The 17,688-nt window shown below is 57.1% G+C and overlaps 9 protein-coding genes across 9 annotated transcripts; 5 read left to right on the plus strand and 4 right to left on the minus strand.

Annotated features, from left to right (window-relative positions):
• Positions 1-486: 486 nt before the first annotated feature.
• Positions 487-2,314, plus strand: BKA78DRAFT_330234 (class I alpha-mannosidase; the record flags this gene model as incomplete). The annotated part of the gene is made up of 2 exons (XM_066889747.1): positions 487-2,154; positions 2,204-2,314. 2 exons carry the CDS (start codon positions 487-489, stop codon positions 2,312-2,314), a joined length of 1,779 nt encoding a protein of 592 aa, XP_066746068.1.
• Positions 2,315-2,893: 579 nt separating this feature from the next.
• Positions 2,894-4,278, plus strand: BKA78DRAFT_330235 (nucleoside transporter-domain-containing protein; the record flags this gene model as incomplete). Its single annotated transcript, XM_066889748.1, has 2 exons — positions 2,894-3,045; positions 3,093-4,278. The coding sequence occupies 2 exons, from the start codon at positions 2,894-2,896 to the stop codon at positions 4,276-4,278; spliced, it is 1,338 nt and encodes a 445-aa protein (XP_066746069.1).
• Positions 4,279-6,355: 2,077 nt separating this feature from the next.
• Positions 6,356-8,125, plus strand: BKA78DRAFT_350600 (uncharacterized protein; the record flags this gene model as incomplete). The annotated part of the gene is made up of 1 exon (XM_066891026.1): positions 6,356-8,125. The coding sequence occupies one exon, from the start codon at positions 6,356-6,358 to the stop codon at positions 8,123-8,125; it is 1,770 nt and encodes a 589-aa protein (XP_066746070.1).
• Positions 8,126-9,551: 1,426 nt separating this feature from the next.
• On the minus strand, positions 9,552-10,277 carry BKA78DRAFT_307858 (uncharacterized protein). Its single transcript, XM_066887900.1, has 2 exons — positions 10,012-10,277; positions 9,552-9,926 (listed from the first exon to the last, which is right to left on the minus strand). The coding sequence occupies exons 1-2, from the start codon at positions 10,173-10,175 to the stop codon at positions 9,557-9,559; spliced, it is 534 nt and encodes a 177-aa protein (XP_066746071.1). The 5' UTR covers positions 10,176-10,277; the 3' UTR covers positions 9,552-9,556.
• Positions 10,278-10,769: 492 nt separating this feature from the next.
• On the minus strand, positions 10,770-11,556 carry BKA78DRAFT_91572 (uncharacterized protein). The gene has a single exon (XM_066893959.1). It carries the CDS (start codon positions 11,446-11,448, stop codon positions 10,942-10,944), a length of 507 nt encoding a protein of 168 aa, XP_066746072.1. The 5' UTR covers positions 11,449-11,556; the 3' UTR covers positions 10,770-10,941.
• On the plus strand, positions 11,557-12,488 carry BKA78DRAFT_91573 (uncharacterized protein). The gene has a single exon (XM_066893960.1). It carries the CDS (start codon positions 11,665-11,667, stop codon positions 12,142-12,144), a length of 480 nt encoding a protein of 159 aa, XP_066746073.1. The 5' UTR covers positions 11,557-11,664; the 3' UTR covers positions 12,145-12,488.
• BKA78DRAFT_91578 (uncharacterized protein) lies at positions 12,188-13,032 on the minus strand. Its single transcript, XM_066893962.1, has 2 exons — positions 12,919-13,032; positions 12,188-12,695 (listed from the first exon to the last, which is right to left on the minus strand). The coding sequence occupies exon 2, from the start codon at positions 12,582-12,584 to the stop codon at positions 12,231-12,233; it is 354 nt and encodes a 117-aa protein (XP_066746074.1). The 5' UTR covers positions 12,585-12,695; positions 12,919-13,032; the 3' UTR covers positions 12,188-12,230.
• On the plus strand, positions 12,490-13,214 carry BKA78DRAFT_91574 (uncharacterized protein). The gene has a single exon (XM_066893961.1). The coding sequence runs from the start codon at positions 12,658-12,660 to the stop codon at positions 13,168-13,170; it is 513 nt and encodes a 170-aa protein (XP_066746075.1). The 5' UTR covers positions 12,490-12,657; the 3' UTR covers positions 13,171-13,214.
• Positions 13,215-16,386: 3,172 nt separating this feature from the next.
• On the minus strand, positions 16,387-17,238 carry BKA78DRAFT_350601 (uncharacterized protein; the record flags this gene model as incomplete). Its single annotated transcript, XM_066891027.1, has 1 exon — positions 16,387-17,238. One exon carries the CDS (start codon positions 17,236-17,238, stop codon positions 16,387-16,389), a length of 852 nt encoding a protein of 283 aa, XP_066746076.1.
• Positions 17,239-17,688: the final 450 nt, after the last annotated feature.

Genomic DNA, 17,688 nt, shown 5'->3' on the forward strand with positions numbered 1-17,688 from the left:
GGCGCCGTGGTCCACTCAGCCATTCGCATCAACCAATTCCCCTTTGGACCACGTCCCCCATCAACACGAAGTCGCGTGGCCGGTCGTCATGTCTGGTGGTGCTCATCGCTGCCCTGTCGGGATACAAGGCTGCCCACCATGCACCATCCACGACCCTTGTTGCTTGTTTCGTCACAGCCTCCTCTCCTGAACAATTCAACAGTCGACTCTTCTTCTACTTCTCCATTCCTTCGTTCATTGCTGCCAAGATTGCGGCTCCCATCCTCACCTTCGGCAGGATCAAACACTCCAAGCCGTCACCACCCGGCCCAAACCTACTTCACCTCCTCAGCACTAGGTCAAAACTGCCAAGCTCCCACTACTGTGACCCTGGACCCCTCTGGACCCTCTATTGTCTCTCTTCTTAAACCTGGCGTCCTCCAGTCGTTACCTATGCTCCTCCTTTGCTGCCTCGGTTTCTCCACTTGAACAGTTGACCTGCTCAACATGCCTCCCCGCAGGTCCACGCTGCTGCTCGTCACGGCTGTCTTTGCCATCCTCACTCTCTACCATGTCTCCAATTTATCCGTGCGAGAACCCCCCAGCCCCGTTCCTCTGCGCTCGTACGCGGACCGCGAGCTCCAAAAGCCCATTCGCTGGGGCTCCGTTACCGAAAAGTTCCCTGTAACGTCATACCGGCCACTTCCCACGGCCAGGCCCACGACCATTCCGCGGATTCAGTACGACCGTTTTGCTGGCGAGACGCCCGAGCACCGAATCGAAAGAGAAAGGCGGCTTTCAATTGTCAAGGAGACGTTTATGCACTCCTGGGAAGGATACAAAAAGTACGCGTGGCTTCAGGATGAGCTGGCTCCTCTGTCTGGGCAGTTTAAAAACACGTTTGGTGGTTGGGGCGCAACTCTGGTTGATTCTCTTGATACCCTCTGGATTATGGGCCTGCACGATGAGTTCGAAATGGCCGTCAAGGCGTTGAAGAGGATTGATTTCTCCACTTCGGACATGGGATACCTTAATGTTTTTGAGACGACCATCCGGTACTTGGGAGGACTCTTGTCTGCCTACGACCTGAGCGGCAAGAAGTATCCGATTCTTCTCCAAAAAGCGACCGACATGGGCGAGATGTTGTATCGCGCTTTCGACACGCCAAACCGCTTCCCCGTCACGCGCTGGGATTGGCGGCAAAAGGGTGTCAATGGCGCGACGCAAGAAGCTGGCACGTCTGCGGTCGTGGCGGAAATTGGATCGTTGAGCATGGAATTTACCCGGCTTTCCCAGCTCACAGGCAACCCCAAGTACTACGATGCGATTGCGCGCATCACGGACGAGTTTGAGGCGCAGCAGGATGAGACCAAGGTTCGCGGACTCTGGCCCATTAGCGTCAACCCGAGGAAAAAGAGTCTGTCATATGACCGGTCATTTACCTTTGGCGCCATGGCCGACTCGCTCTACGAATACCTTCCCAAGGAATACCTTCTCCTCGGTGGCGTCGTGGAGCAGTACAAAAGCATGTTTATTGACGCCATTGAAGCTGCCAAAAAGCACATGTTCTTTCGCCCGCTGAACCCGCAAAACTTGGATCTTTTGTTTTCGGGAACCGTCAGAGCCGCTGGAGGAACCAAGGTGACTTTGGAGCCCGAGGGTCAACATCTGACGTGCTTTGCGGGCGGCATGGTTGGAATTGCGGCCAAAATCTTCAACCGGCCTCAGGACCTCAAAGTCGCCCGCGCACTGACCGACGGCTGTATCTGGGCTTACGAGTCGACACCCACCGGAATAATGCCAGAAATCTTGCAAGTGGTTCCGTGCGGTGCATCCGACGATGACTGCAAGTGGAATCAAACGCGCTGGTACGAGTCTGTGGGACAGCGCACCGGCAAGACGGACCGCCAGGTCATCAAGGACTATATCGAAAGTCAACATCTCCCGCCTGGATTCACGGCCTACACCGACGCCCGCTACATGCTCCGGCCAGAGGCCATCGAATCCGTCTTCATCATGTACAGAATACTGGGCGACCAGACCCTGCAGGACAAGGGCTGGAACATGTTCAAATCGGTCGTCAACTACACGACCACGGACATTGGCAACGCCGCCATCAACAACGTGGCCGACCCCTCAAATCCGGGCAAGGTCGACTCTTGCGAGAGCTTTTGGGTAAGTCCATTATTGTCCTTCAACCGGCTTCAGCTAACCTAGCTCGCAGACGGCCGAGACGCTCAAGTACTACTACTTGCTTTTCAGTGAGCCGGACTTCGTCAGTTTGGATGAATACGTTTTCAACACCGAGGCACATCCGTTCCTGAGAGCTCGCTAGACGAGAAGTGTAATGCATTTGGCCGGGCGTTATGGTGTTTGGTGGGCTTAGGGTTGAGCAACGCGTCCGCTGGTGGCAGCGGGAGACGCTCGAGGTGTGCAAAAAGGCTTGGGATAGAGCCGCATTTAGAGAGTTGCGCATCAACGCATCTTCATCATCGTTCGACGTATTAAATTCAATATTCTTATACGCACGTGAAAGGAATTGGTGCCGAAAGGAGTGCCTGTCTGTCTAATGGATCGAAATGCAAGACGCTGATTGGCTCGTTTCTTATCTCCGATAAGCCGTGGACCCTGATGTAGCCCATCGTGACCTCAGGACTTCATCACACGCCCAGCGCCTACAACACCATGCCGACGCATCCTGACTGAAGAGTCTCCACCTCCGCCTACCCACCTATGATCCGACCAACCTGGAGGTGACCGCTACCTCCACCAACATTGCTGCCCGCCTCCTCGATTACGTCCAACACCGACTCCACATCAAGGGCGCGTTTGGACCGATTCCCCGCCTCCTCTCCTCGCCATTGTCCAAAGACTGCCTCCATCGCCAGCCCTCAAGATGGATCGCGTGCGCAAGATGTTTGGCCAGGAAGAGCAGGCGTATGAGCCGCTTGAAGGTGGCTCAGTCGCTCCGGACGGAGAGCGCATAGAAGATGAAGAGAAGAGGTCGTTTACATGGCTGGAATACGGGATCTTTCTGCTCCTTGGAGTTGCTATGTTGTGGGCATGGTAATAGGTCCTGACAACACTGTGGATCTTTGGTCTGACTCTTACAGGAACATGTTTCTCGCTGCTGGGCCTTACTTTCAGCGCCGCTTCAAGGACAACGAAAAGATATTGCACACCTTTCAGTCGACGCAGCTTTCTGTCTCGACTGTGGTCAACTTGAGCTCCATGCTGTTGCTGGCAAAGATGCAGGCCAAGGCCTCGTACCCCAGGCGCATCGGAGCGGCCCTCGCCATCAATGTCGTCACGTTTACCCTGCTGGCCGTTTCCACGCGGCACTTTCTCGACATATCCGCCAAAGGCTACTTTGCTTTCATGGTAATCATGGTGACGGCTGCCTCGTTTGCCAGCTCCCTCTGCGGCAACGGAGTTTTTGCCTACGTCTCTGGATTCGGCCGCGAGGAATACACGCAAGCCATCATGACTGGTCAAGGCGTCGCCGGCGTGCTGCCTCCAGCTGCGCAAATCATCTCGGTCCTCTCGATCCCAGATCGTCCCGGAGTCAACGAGGGCGAGATTGAGCGCGAGTCTGGCAAGTCGGCCTTTGCCTACTTTATGACGGCAACCTTTGTCTCGGCCATCACCTTTGTCGCCTTTTCCTACCTGGTATCACGCCAAAAGGCGCGCTCGCCTGCCAGACGCATGGCCGACAGCCTCGAGGATGTGCGGTCCTCAACGGCGTCTCTCCGCGAGACGGTCCCGCTCCTGACCCTCTTCCGCAAGCTCTTTTGGCTGGCCGCCGCCGTCTTTCTCGACTTTGCCATCACCATGGTTTTCCCCGTGTTTACGCAAGAGATCCGCAGCGTGCAGTCGACCGACTCAGCGCCGCGATTACTGCAGCCGGCATCCTTCATCCCGCTCGCTTTTTTGTTCTGGAACATTGGCGACCTGCTCGGCCGCATCCTGCCCGGCATCAAAGCGCTCTCGCTGACATCGAAGCCGCGGGCCGTCTTTGCCTTTTCCGTCGCCCGCATCGTCTTCGTCCCGTTATATCTGCTTTGCAATGTCGGAGGCGCGGGCGCCCGCGTCAACAGCGACTTCTTCTACCTCGTCATTGTGCAGATGGGCTTTGGCGTGACCAACGGCTTCATCGGGAGCACGTGTATGATGGGCGCGCCCGAGTGGGTGGAGCCGCACGAGAGGGAGGCTGCGGGCGCGTTCATGGGACTATGCCTGGTGGCTGGACTGGCGGCGGGCAGCTTGGCTAGCTTTGCTGTTGCGGCGGCTTTGCTGTAGAGCGCTGGCGAGAGGCTTTCAGGGGTCGGCAAGAGTTGGGCATGAGTCTTGATAGATCTAAGAGGTTTGTTGTTTCGTCTGGGCATAGATGACAGAACACGGTTTGAAGAATTCAATCTAGACGGTTTTGCGGCGTATGTCTGAGGTTCAAGATCAGTTGGAAAGTCGCTCGCGCAGCCAGATTCGGATTTCAGGAGCGGTTGGTTTGAAAACGCCTGGCTCAAGAAGTTCAAAGTCAGGGTCACTTTGCAAATTGGCAACAGCATAGACGCAGGGACCTGGAGGCGCAAGGCTGGTCATCAGAAAGGTGTCACGGCTGGAGATGGAGAGAGACGATGGCGAGGCCGGTCCAGAGGCAAACGGAAACGGGCATACGGCTCACCCCCAACGACGATGGTCATTGCCGCCACACGCTCGTGGTGGTTCGACTCGAGCAGTTGCAAGGGCACCTGCGAGGCTGGTCGTCTTTGGATTGATACTTTCATTGCTTTGCTGATCTCCTACGTCATGCATATTCGGGCGTGGTCTAGAACACCATTTTTATTTTTCTCAGGGTCTCGGATGGCAACAAGGACGGGATGACGACACTGTGCGCGGCGTCGTTTAGACAATATGGTGCGATGGGTGCATGCGTCGGACAATAATTCTAGAGCTTCATCTGTCGTGCCCCTTTGCTATACGATGCGGGATCTGTGACGTCGTTGGGGAATGAAGATTGATGGCGGCGACGAGGAGCGCGAGGCCAGAGGTCAGTGATGAAAGGGCGGCATCGCGATGTTGAGGAATTGGATGATGAAGAGGGAGTACACGCGGTATGGATCAGTGATGTTGAAGGGAATCACGATACGCACAATGGTGTAGGCGCCCGGGGAGTTTGCCTTGATTCCAAGGTTATGCAGGGTGTCGGCGCTCAAGACCGGCTCCGCGGCGCGACGACGTCATCGGCCACTCGACGACGCCAAATACGGACGGACCGCACCCTCGCGAGCCCTGCGGACTGGCCCAGGCCTGCTCATCAGTTGTGAAGCCCCAAGATGCGGTGAGAAGTTCAGAATTTTGTCGTGGGAGAAAAAGCGCCAGAATGGGCTCCGCCATGCCAAGCCCTCCCGGATTCGCGCCAAGGCGGCGCGGCGGAGCTCCCCGGAGCCAGCGACTCCGTCTCTCCGCCCTCCCGACGTCGTCCTTCTCTCGTCGCCACCAGCCAGCCAAAGTCGACGTTCTCCAAACGCACGCCGCTGACTCAGTTGCCCTGCCGCAACCTTCCACGCGACCTGCCGAATCTGTGCTTCTCGAGGTTGGTTCCATTTTTTCCCTTTACGGCTGCTCTGGCCGGCTTGTTGCTCGCGTAGCACCACCAAAAGCTTTTCCCGCCGCGGGCCTCTGCTCTGCTCCCCCAGTCACTTCACTTTACTATTTGCTCTGCTCCCCCAGTCACTTCACTTTACTATTTGCCCTAGTTCAAGCCTTCTCCTTTGGGTTCTGATGTGCCATGGGCCCGGACCAGACCGTTTCTCTCTCCACTCCACTACTGCTCCCCCTCGTTTGTTCGTCTCTGTCCCGTTCTTTCCCTACCACACCCTACCGCATTGGCATTTTGGTTTCTCCGCCAAGTGGTGCAAAGCCCCTTGTATGCACTCGAAACTTTCCTTTGGGATCCGAGCTAGTTGGCCGGCTGCATGGTCCCCTTCGCTTTGACCTCCCTTGTCTGCTTTGCGCAATCTCGTTTTCCCCCCATCCCGCGGCTCACATTACATTCTCTTCTTGCGTCATTTTAAAACCCATCTCCTGACTGGCCTTTTGCAGATCTCCCTGCCTCGCTTTGAGCCTTGCAAGCAGTGCCCGCCGAAGCTTTGGGCTACTGCTGCTGCCGGTGCTGCTGTTCCTGCTGTACCCACGCTCGGGGACACGTACCACCTGCCCAACGCATTGCGCGTCCGAAGGAGTGAGCAGCCAGCGGGCAGGAAGTCAGGCAGGCAGGCAGTGTGGTTCTCGGGGGAACCGAGCTGCAAAGCAACGAACGTGAGGCTGCGGCCGGCCCAGCCATTCCAGGCGAAAAGCAGGCAGGCAGGCCTAAACCATGTCCCACCCTCCACTGCTCCCGCAGACGGTGCGCATCAAGCGCAAGCGCCAGGACGAACCTGTCGACACGCTGCACGTCCACACCCAAGACGACTCGTTGAAGCGGCGCCGTCACACGGCCAGCAGCAGCGGCAGCAAGCACCAGCAGCAGCAGCACCAGCAGCAGTCTCAGCCAGCAGCAGCCCGCCAGGCCCAGGCCGTCTTCCGGCGCGTCCATGAGGCCCAGGACCGTATCTCTGAAACCGCGGCGACGGGGACGGGGACCGCAGCTGCTGCTAATGCTGGTGCTGCCGGCGTCAAAGGTCAGCCGTCCACTTTGTCCAGTACCAGGCCATGCCCCAGCTCCTCGTCGTCGTCGGCGGCCGCCGCCGCTTCTCCTGGCTTTCCAACTGGAGACTCGCGTAGTGCCATTGGACATGGACATGGAGGTGGAGGTTCCACCGGGGGCAGCAGCACTGGGCGTAGGATTCTCACGCCCGGGCCTCAGGCTACGCGGCGCTTCCATCTGGCCAGGAGCTCGCATCACCAGCATTCGAGCTCGTCGGGGGCCAGCTCGACGACGGGGCCGGCCGGCGGCGTCAAGAAGCGTAAGAACGTCGCGACGCTCGTAGAGTCCAAGCCCAAGAAGGGCCGCTCCGGCGAGCCTCTCAACCCTGCTCTGACCGAGTACGTCTCGCAGAGGCTAGAGGAGCAGAACAATGGAGGACTGGCCGAGCCTCCTCTCAAGCGGCCCGGCAAGTCGTCTGCAGTGAGCACGCCGCGCAAAGCCAGCAGCGCACTCACGTCGACCACAGTGTCGACAAACACGCCCACCACCGCATCAAGTGACGCCGCTACTACTCTCCAGCACCAAGCAACCGCCCACGCAAACACAAACGCCGCCGCCGCCGCCCTCAATGCCGCCAACGCCGTCGACCCGGCCCTCCTGGCCGACATGCAGCGCTTCGCCCATGAAGTCGAGGTCGCGGAGCAGCCTCCGAGCGCGTCAAAGCTCACCACCAACAACGCCTTTGCCCCCGGCAGCGCCCCCGGCACCCCGTCTCGCCCTACGCCCCAGAAGCTCAAGTTCCAGCCAAAGGCCACGCCGCGGTACCGCGCGCGCCATCCCGTGCTCGAGCCGCCCACGGCCGCGCTGGGCGCCATGGACATTGACGGGCAGCCCAAAGCGGCGTCTTCTGCATCCTACACTTCCAGCAGCGAGAGCTCCTCCAACTCTGATTCCGACGAAGACGACGACGACGGCGACTACGTCTACGACACCTACATCCGCTACGACGGGCCCGCGGACGTGCTCCTGCACGACCCAATGAGCTCGGCCGCAACCGCCGCCACCGCGGCCGCCGTCCCCGCTCTCCCCCTTCCCCCCTCGGTCGGCCTCCTCGTCATCGCCGCCGACGACCAGCCACTCTGGGAGGCGTATGCCGACGCCGACCCGGACGTCGCGGAAGACGAAGATGGCGAGTTTGATACCGATGACGAGGACAGCAACGCCGAGGATTGGCGCGGCAATGAGTATCCCGAGGAGGAAGACGGCGACAGTGATGATAGTGATGGGGGTGTGGGTGGCAAGATGTGGGCGAGGGGCAAGCGCGGCAACGTCATCGCCGTCGAGGACGAGGAGTGGGATGCCCGCGGCTTGGGCGCGGATAGCGACAGCGAAGGAGATGACCCCTGGGGCGAGAAGGGCGACGCGGCCGCGTGGAGCGACGACGACGAGGAAGCGCGGATGCGCCGCCCGTTTGCCGTGCCGGGCTGGCTGAGGAGGTGAGGTGGGCACCTGGTCTGTGGACTGGTCGCTGGCTGCCTGGCTGGATGGTTGGTTGGTCGGTTGCTCACTGCGGATGGCGGGCGAGTCGAGTTTCGGATAGGGGGGAGCAAGGCAAGCAAGCTACTGGCGCTTCTTCTTGGTACAGTAGAAAAGAAAAGAAAGGAAAAGCCTTTGGCAGTAATGCATGGCTAGAGCTATACCACCCACGTACACATGTACACACGTACATACATACATGTTTATATAGACCCCTTACCCATCCCCCTCCTCCTTTTTCATTCCTATCCTTTCCTTTCCTATCCTTTCCTCCCCCTGTGCTGCTCCTTTCCCATCAAATCTCGGACCGTCCATCCATCCATCCATCCAGCAAACCGACCAAAACACGCCACTTCCTCTTTTCCATCAAAATCAAAATGCGGATGAGGCGCAAAGGAGCGAGAAAGCGTCGGGGCGTGAAGGTGAAGGCGAAGGCGAGAGACGGTTCAACAGCGTGAGGCGGAGAAGTGATGGAGGAAGCGCGCGGGGGGTGGTTGGAGGGGGTGGGCGTTGGAGGTGAGTGAGGAGGAGGAGGAGGAGGAGGAGGAGGAGGGTTGATGAGAGGAGGGGGTTTGGCAGGGAGGCAAGGACGGACGGCCGGGCTGAGAATCAGGGGTTGGAGGTGGGTACGGGTGCCTCTTGGGCCGACTTGGGGTCAGGACAAACAAGCATGCGGTGATGATTATGACTCTGAGATGCGGACGGACGGCAGCGGTTGGAGGTGGCGGGATGGGGATGGGGATGATGATGATGATGCTGGAACTGACCGATTGACCGCGGCGTTACGCAGGGACTGGCTGATTGATTGACTGACTGATTGACTGTCATCGCACCCAGTCTCTCTCCCCTCTCTCTCTTTTCTAGGGGAAGGCAGGCAACCACGGCGTCGCCACCACGCTCCGCGAACCCAAGGCGGGAAAGGCCCCGGCCGGGGCCATGTGTCTCAGTGACGGCGCTGGCTGTTCTGGTGGTGCCATTCATTGCGAAGGTCGTTGGGCGCGGAGGAGGGGGGGACAGGGCAGACGGACGACGACGTCATGCGTTTGCCACCTCCACTGTCTGCACTGTGGTTCGAGAAGGGACGGGAGGGAGGGACATGGATGCCATGTTGCCACTTGCTTTGCTTGCAGATGGACAGGCAGTCAGACGCGCGATGAGCACAGGAGGAGGGAAGGACTTGGGACTTGATGGGATGACGCCGTTGGACAGTGAGTGAGTTGGCTCCGTGAGAACAACCAGAGAAAAGAAGAGAGGACTCGAAACAGAGAAGAGGCGTAGGAGTCATGGTGCATCAGTCAAGCAGAGAGACCTTTTTCGTGAGGAATGGCGAGGTCGAGGTGATGGAGAAAACTGAAAACAGTGACGGAGCAAAGCGAAGACAAAAAAAAAAAGGGATCAAACGGACTTTTGTTCGTGCAAATAGAGCGTCTGAGACTGCGTACTGTACCCTTTCTCTGGTTCTGCCCGCGCACATTGCTTTTCCACTCTTTCTTTTTCCTCGCAACTGCCCGATTCTTGAAGAAGAGGGGGCTGAGAGATCGAGAAGTGTGGACGAGGTGAGTTAACAATGTCTACATATTCACCAGCTCGATCCACAGCCAATTCTTCCACCGACAGATAGAACAACGGACAGAAAGACACTCCTAATTCCCCGAGCCTGGTTCCTTCCAGTCGTCTCCCAACTCGTCCCTCGGACAACCAAGCGAGCCGAATGCGCAAGACCGAGGCCGAAGCGTTCGGCCGCCCTGGCCCATCATGTAGCCGTCTGTGAGCCGTCTATCCGTGATCAGTAGTCTGTCTGCGAAACAATGCTGCGTCTGTCTGTCTGCATACACATTGTATCAACTCACGCTACATCCGAAAACACCGAGGCGTCGGTCTCCGCTTGAGCCGAGTCATGTACTCTTTCTTCCCTTTCTCTCTCGTCTTCACCTTCCAAGTGACGCCGCGAGCAGATATCGAAGTCAGGAGGACGGACGGACGGGCAGCCCAGGACGTCCGTCCGTCCGTCCATGATGACCTATCTGTTCTCCTTCTCTCCACACAATCCCCTTCGCGTCACGCCCTACATTACCTACTACGCCCCAATCCAATCCAATCCACCCATCCATCCACCCACCGGCCACTTACAACCCACAAGCCAAACCCACCACTCACGCGCCATCCCACGACGGCGGTTCATAGCAAGGCTGGCCGTCCGCCACGGCTTGCGTCGGGCAGGCAGGCACGCCAGCAACGCCATCCATCATGCCCGTCAGCCAGCCAGGCGGCCGCCTCCGAGATGGTACCTGTCACATTTGCTATTCTGCCGGGGTGGGGGGCGCAAGGTTGGGTGCAGCATGTACTGTACTGTATATGCGTGTGGCCGCCCGCTCTCGACGGACGGCGGGGATGGCTGGCTGGCGGCTGAAGTTGAGCTTACCTACGGACCAGTAGCAAGTAGGAGGCGAGCTGGGGGTTGGTTGGTTGGTAGGAGGTGGTTCAGCCAATCAGAGAGAGGAGCCGAGGGTTTGGGGGATGTCGATGTTGTTTCGTTGGCCATGAGGCTATACGTACTTGAGTTTTGCGCCGCAGCAACTTCCTTCAGTATCTGCCAGATACTATGGCTCACACGTTCAACGGCAGAGCTGCAAACATGTGTATCGTCTGTCTCCATGGCTCTCTCTCTCTCCCTGCCTCTCGGCTCCAACTGTCCCGACTTCTATACACACGCGGTTCGCTCTGGCAGCCGCACACACATCTACAAATGCAACGGCCGGCCCCGGAGATGGATCCTCGCTCTATGTGTATACATGTGAGGAAATAGAGGGACCAGGACGACGCGCCTCCAGTGACATGGCTTCCTGAAACGAACGTCCAAGAAAGGACCAAAGAGGAAAGAAGGGAGAACATGAGCCCGCGAACATGCCGCGCATGTACACAGACAGACATGGTCGCTCTCCGACCACCCATGGTCCCATTAAGCCTCTCCCCGCTGCACCGAACGGCATCACTGAGCTACTTTCGGTTCCAGTATGCGGAGGGCAGAGACAGTAGATATAGTTCTGCATTTGTGCGCTTGGTCTTTTCATCTCTGCGCCTTTGAGAGGTGGACGAGCAGAGGGCGGCGAGCATATGCCGTGGCGAGCGTGGATGCAGCGGGAAGGGATATGGCTCTGACTCGACGAAGATGATGGCTTTGTTGCGCTGGCCGTGTCCATCGCATAGGAGGAAGCATCTAAGCTGCCACTGCCGCTGCCGCACTCCGAGGGCCGATCCAACAGCTCTCTCGCTCGCTCATCCATCATCCTTAACCTCGCGTGAAAGAACGCGCCGGACGAGACTGGAAGCAAAGGGGGAAGAGAGGAAAAGGCCAAAGCTCCGCCGCAGCACAGCGGCCACGATACGACACGACGGGGCCCGCGGGAGGGTGTGCGAGATACTGTGTGTTGGAAAGTCTATGTAGGTCGAGCTGCAAGCGGGATGGTCCCGGCCAGTAGGAAGGATGCTTGTCCGATGGCAGCATGCACCATGTTGGATGGACATGTAAGTGCATGGGTGGATGGGGCGATGGACGGGGGACGGGGGACCGACGGGCGTTGCGCAAGACCTACCGCGAAAACAGGGAGAGAGAAAACAGAAATGCCCGTGTGACATTAGGTACGGACTGTTGGTTAGGCATGGAAATGGGGGATGGGGGATTGGGATTAGGGATGGGCATGGGGATTAGGGCTGCCCTAGGTAGGTGGGCTGCGTCCATGCTGCACGCACAGCGTGGGGTGGTGGACAGTGGTGCTTGCCCGCCGCTGGGTACAGGACGACAGCAGCAGCAAGCAAGCAAGCAGCAAGCATCCCCAGGCGAGGGGCAGTCTCGACGCCGTGTACAAAACAGCCCACTTTGTAGAGAGTGTGATTGGGAATCGGACAGAGGCAGCACACGACAATCCAAGGCAAGGCGAGGAGGCAGGCTGGCAGACAGGCCCCGACAGGCATCACGTAGGTAGATAGCCGCTGCTCGTTTCGTCCTTCCTGATCTTGTGCGAGCGTTGCGGCAGCAGCCAGCAGCAGTCGTGACTGGATGCAGCACTAATCATGCCATGAGCCCAAGGGAAAACAGAGTGCAGATGGAACAAAAAAAAAATATGACTTGCCTCTTTGTGCGCTGTCCATGGCTAGCTGGCTGTCTGGCTGGTTGCTGCCAAGTCACCACCACACACGCCGAGAATCCAGAGGTTTGGGGTTGGTGTGTGACTGGGATGGGGGGATCAGTGAGTGGGAGGTTGTGGGGACGCGGCGGAACGGCCATGTCGTGGAATGGAAAAGTAGATCTCTTGGATGAGGTGCGTCCGCGGGCGTGGCGTGTGTCAGAGGATTGGACAACAATGACTGGCCAGGATGGTGGCGTCGGAGGAGGAGGAGGAGCATCAAGCTGAGCTGATGCCATGTACTAGGGAGCCATGTACATAGCTGTACTGTAGCATGTGTGAGAGGAGATTTGGACGGGGCCTCTGGAAGCCATGATTCAGAGCAGTAGCACTGAAAGGAGACGATTCATCTCCACCCTCAAGGCATGGGCCCAAGGCTTTCCCCCACTCTCTCTGCCGGCCGCTGGGCACCGTCGCTGGCATAAGAAGTCGACTTGCCAGCAGTCCAAGAGAACAACAACAACATCAGCCGTCAAGAGCCACAGCGGCACAGCATCTCAAGCCTCGCCCAGCTCCTCCAAACCAGTCGACTTGGCCCACGGACTGGCCCCCTGTGGCCCCATGCCCCCGTGCTTCCACCATTGTTCCAAGACAGAGATCCATGCGGGCGGGAAAAATCTCACAAAATCTTGTACTCAGCAGCAAACTCTGTCCGACCTGCACGTCAAAACACAGAGCGACGCCAGTCCAGGCGAACGTTTCGGGGCCAGGTCCGGGTTTGGGAGGAGGAGGAGGGGGGTTGGGTTTCTTGTATACGAATCTCAAGGCAAGGAGAGAAAGGATAGAGCACCGCAACGCGCGTGGATGACGCTGACTGACAGCTGACACGCATGTATGGATGGAACCAGAGTGCCGCATGAGGTGATATAGCGGCAAACCGAGGCTGGTAGTTCGATAGGGTGTACGTTGGATGTTAGTGGTCGGCGCAGGAGTCCGCGTCCGATGAGAGCCCCCCTGGCGGGTCCGGTCGACTCGCACGCCCAAATCTTGCCAGACAGACAGACAGAGCAGGCGAGCAGGAGGACAGGGAAGTGAGGCAAACACAACCGCACATTCGAGCCCAGCAACGCGCAAAAGCTTTTACCCGCTCATCAATCATGAGAGCTACTGAGAATTGATTGACCGCAAATGGTGAGGTGGACCCTGAACCAAAAACGGGGGGCATGCGCATGGTACATGGCTGTGCGTTGACATCCTGGTTATACGTACAGACAGGACGGCGACAACAATGTAGCCTTATGTGCGTGCGGCGTTGCCGCCGTGCATGCGATTCAGTTGGTTGGGACTGGTTCGGCTGTATTTCCCGAGCAAACCAGGAGACGGCAAGTGGGTGTGGAGGAAGGGAGTCCGTGTGACGGCGGGCAGAGGACCAAACGTCGATCGGCCCTTTAGGTTCTAGCTGGTCCATCTGCTGTCGACTGCATATTATTACCCCCCAGAAAACAAAATGAGAGCCCGACCAGAAAAAGTGACTAAAAACGAGAAAAAATGATCAAGTTGCGAGGCGTCGGCAGCAGTCCAGCGTGACTTTGGCGGTGCCGGGTCAGATGGGCGGAACGCGGTCAGGATGGTTTACGCGATCGATGACGTAGGGTGTCGGTCTGGTAGTCCATAGAGCTGCCTGCCTTGGAAAGTGGCCTGTACACATGTATCCGAGGGAAAAGGAACAAGCTCCGGAATCCGTAAAAGCTGCATGTAAACATGGCGTGCCGTGAGACTGATTTCTAGAAACAGATGCCCTACAACTCGTTCCGCTTGACCGCCCATCCTTTTTTTTTTTATTTTTTTTTTCTCTCGACAGCTCAGTGGTTACTGCCCAACGAGAAATTGCCTTCGTATCTTTCATGTGTCGTCTTTCAGGGCGGGTCGCAAAATGGAGGAGAGAGCTACCAACGCTCGCCCGGCGGCGATCATCCGTCGCACGGCATTGTCGATCTCACATTCGTAGCCATTGGAGCGTTCTAGGCCGGCCATGTTCCTAGACGCACCACATCATCCCTTGGAAGGGAACATGAGGGAGAGTGGAAGCGCCTGTCACTTGTACTTGCCTGCAGGTGTAAAACGACGGCAGAGTTGTACCGTGTGCACACGCATCCTTTCCCGGTCCAATCATTGGATTTGATCTAGGCCCAGATTCTCATCCATCGCAATGTACGGGTACGCGAGGCGTCGTGCGAGTACTGGCGAACACGGGAAAGGAACGTGGTCATTGTGGCTGCGAGAGCCATGTTCTCCAAATGCGGGGTGATGTCAGAAAAACCCTTGCGGAGCAAGCCTTGCGGAGCAAGCTCCGTTGAACAAGCTTTTCTCGCCATCTCCTTTCGAACAACCAAACACGTCCCTCGCGACACCTGGGGCCGAGACTCGCCGCAGACCGAAAAAATGCGATTCTTTTGACACCAGAATCGAGCCATGGCGCAATCTTCCAAAGGGGTGCGTCAGCTACCTGTGGGCTGCTGGCCCAGCCTGGTGATCGTCCTAGCGGCTATCTCTGGAATGCTCGTTTCAGGGAGGGCTCCTTTGGCGAACCGTTGCATCCAAGCCGACATCATGTGCGCGCGCTCTTCGTATCTGTCGTCTGGTGGCTGCAATTGGCTGCGGCCCTCCCGCTTGATCATGTTCTAAATGCAATCAGTTCAAAACAGAAAATGCCAAAAGTATGGTGCACAATGAGACAGGTGCGGGCGCATTCCTTTCGGGTATGATACAAAAAGGGGTTTGCTGGCGTGTGGCAGACCGGTCCAATGGTACCTAGCTACTTGGCGGCCTCGAGAAGTTTCCGGTATCCAGCGGTGCCGTGTGTAGTCGTCGACATGAGTTACTGCCAGAATTCCGTAGAGGCGTCCAGAAACGCTCTGAGAAACGGTTTCTTTCGTGATGTCAGGGGTACCACTTGGAAGCTTCCCAAAGGACATACAAAGACCTCTTCCAAAGAGATTTCATGTCTGAATGTATGAGAAATCCTACTCTTCTCTGATGCCTCTTTTTGAGTAGAATAGAAGCAATTTTCAAACCGAGTTGAAAGCCCCATTCAGGCCTATTTATACAACCACCGGATCGAGATGATGTGTCTGATGCTCCTTCACGGATGGGACGGGCATCCTAGCGCTCCTTCTGGCCTGAAATGCACGTCATGGATGAACGGGGATGCCCTCGGAGGAGTCCATCGGTGATAGCGCCGCGCCAGTTTCCTGATGGAGACGAGCGTGAAGCATTGATCGGTCAACCCGAGAAGACTGCAGCCACACCCACCAGGTGGAGAACTGTGCTTCGCCGCGTCCACCACTCAGCTGGCAGTGTTCAGCTCAAACGCTGAGCCGTTTCCCTGTGACTAGTCAGTGACATGGAAGTAGGCCCCTGACGTTTCTTTACGGATGCCGGGCAGATCTTCTTCTGGGGGGAGGAGGCATGTCTCACCATGTACCTGGTAGGTGGTCAGCCGAGTTCCTGGCTAGATGGTTAGGCATATCGGGTGAGGAAACTCTCGGGGGTGACAAAATCTCTGTGTGAAGATCTTCAGGGTCTCATGAACTAGATTGAATATTCAAAAATGTGGTGTCGCAGCAGGAGCATTTTGTGAAGAGCAGAAGAAACGTGGCAAATAACGTGGCATGAAACACAGCAGATGGTGGAAGAAACGCAAAATGTGATGAATATTCAAGCTAAGCCCAGATGTAACCAATACCTTGAAGAGACAAAAGAAGTGAGAAACTTGGAATGCTGTTGATGGACGAGAGACGAGGAATGAAATGAAAAGCCAAAGACCGTATAAACTCCTTTTTTTCGGGTGCCGAGTTGGCATTCTACTCCAGGTTGCCAGCCTCAAAAGGAAATTACCAAGCGAGTAGGTAGGCAGGTGAATCTTTATCAAGGCCAAATGTGAACAAGTCGCGCGCTGACATGATGGGCGTGAGCGAATGAAACAGTCCAAAATGGAAAAACAAAGACTCCAGTACACTCTTCGATGCATAGGGAAACCGCAAGCAGACCTGAGGATATTAAAACGGACCCAAGAAATGAGAAAATTCCCAAAAGCAAACGTCAACCATAGCGGTGGGCCATTTCCTGGAGGTCGGGGAACTGGCTCATGTGCAACACCCGATCCCGCACCACACTCTTCACATCGACCTTGAGCTCGTCCGGTACGCCGCGAACCTTTTCGATTCCCCATGCCTCGCGGATGCGGTAGTAGGCGCAGGTCAAGCCGCCAGATGTGCGGGCTCTGTCGGGGTACGTGTTCCAAAGTCCGGGCTCTGGGTGGCGGCGCTTGCCGCCAGGTGGGAAGCGGACGCGGAACTGCTTCTCGATTTCTTTCCAGGACATGCCCTTGAGAACGGCACAGACCATGATGAATACACGCTCCTCTTCTCCGTAGGCGTGGCGAGGATCGCGTCGGCCCGGCTCGCCCTGGGCGCTTGACGAGGCGTTTGAAGACCGGACATAGTAGCCATCCAGGTCGTAGTCTGAATCATCCGTAGGGCTATGGCTGCTGCCAGAGTCGGCAGTGCTGGGCCTGTGGCGTGCACCATTGACCGTTGCCCAGTGGGCTCCCTGTTGAGGATAGGCATTGGGATAGTTGTAGTTCCGCGCTGCCCGAGCGTGGCTGTCGTAGTGGTGGCCATAGTCTTGTTCGTAGCGGGCAGAGTATCCAGAGGACGCGGGGCTGAGGGAATGTCCTTGGGATGGACGGCTTCCAGGCGCAACGTAGTCGAGAGACATTCTCTCAAGACCGCGAGACATGGGGCTCATGACTGGAGAGGGGAGACCGGAATATGTTGTTGCAGGCGAGTAATAGCTCGGGGCAGTGCTGGTACGTCGGCCATTTGAGCTTGAAGAGACTGGGCTTGATGAAGCCGGTGCAGTCTCATTGAGGATTGCTCGGAGGGCCGTCATGGCTAATCGGTAGCGAGGTGCAACGTTGGGCTTCCAAGGGAATGTGTGGGATGGTTCGAGAAGCAGAATGTAAAAGTCTTTGAGTGTGAGAAGGCTGAGGGTGGAATGTGAGTGGGAGATGGAGAATTTGGACTTGGAGTGAGAAGGCTGGTCTGGTGCCTTATTGCCAGCCTTTTAAACCTGCCAACGAACCCACAGTACCTCACACGACCGTACAAGGCATTGAATGGTCCCATCAAAGCTTGTGTAACGAGTCCGAGGGAGGCGTGCAAATCTCGAGGAAAAAATAAAAAAAAAACAAAAAAAAGAAGGATGCATGTTTCCTCGTCTGCAGGACGAGAGCACAGCGGCTCCAGGACATTACATCCCTACCCTCGGCGCATCCACATCAGTGGATCCTGTCAGGGCTGCGGATTCTTGAAGAAGAAAGTCGGACATTTGGCCCGCAAC

Source organism: Phyllosticta capitalensis, assembly GCF_038381095.1.
Source record: "Phyllosticta capitalensis strain CBS 128856 chromosome Unknown BKA78scaffold_3, whole genome shotgun sequence".
In the NCBI taxonomy this organism is placed as follows: domain Eukaryota; kingdom Fungi; phylum Ascomycota; class Dothideomycetes; order Botryosphaeriales; family Phyllostictaceae; genus Phyllosticta; species Phyllosticta capitalensis.

Coding starts and splice junctions, on each gene's coding strand:
- BKA78DRAFT_307858 (XM_066887900.1), bottom strand. CDS start 10,175: ATGGACGGACGGACGGACGTCCTGGGCTGCCCGTCCGTCCGTCCTCCT. Junction 9,927..10,011: donor TCGGTGTTTTCGGATGTAGC/GTGAGTTGATAC, acceptor GACGGCTCACAG/ACGGCTACATGATGGGCCAG.
- BKA78DRAFT_91572 (XM_066893959.1), bottom strand. CDS start 11,448: ATGATGGATGAGCGAGCGAGAGAGCTGTTGGATCGGCCCTCGGAGTGC.
- BKA78DRAFT_91573 (XM_066893960.1), top strand. CDS start 11,665: ATGCACCATGTTGGATGGACATGTAAGTGCATGGGTGGATGGGGCGAT.
- BKA78DRAFT_91578 (XM_066893962.1), bottom strand. CDS start 12,584: ATGGCATCAGCTCAGCTTGATGCTCCTCCTCCTCCTCCGACGCCACCA.
- BKA78DRAFT_91574 (XM_066893961.1), top strand. CDS start 12,658: ATGATTCAGAGCAGTAGCACTGAAAGGAGACGATTCATCTCCACCCTC.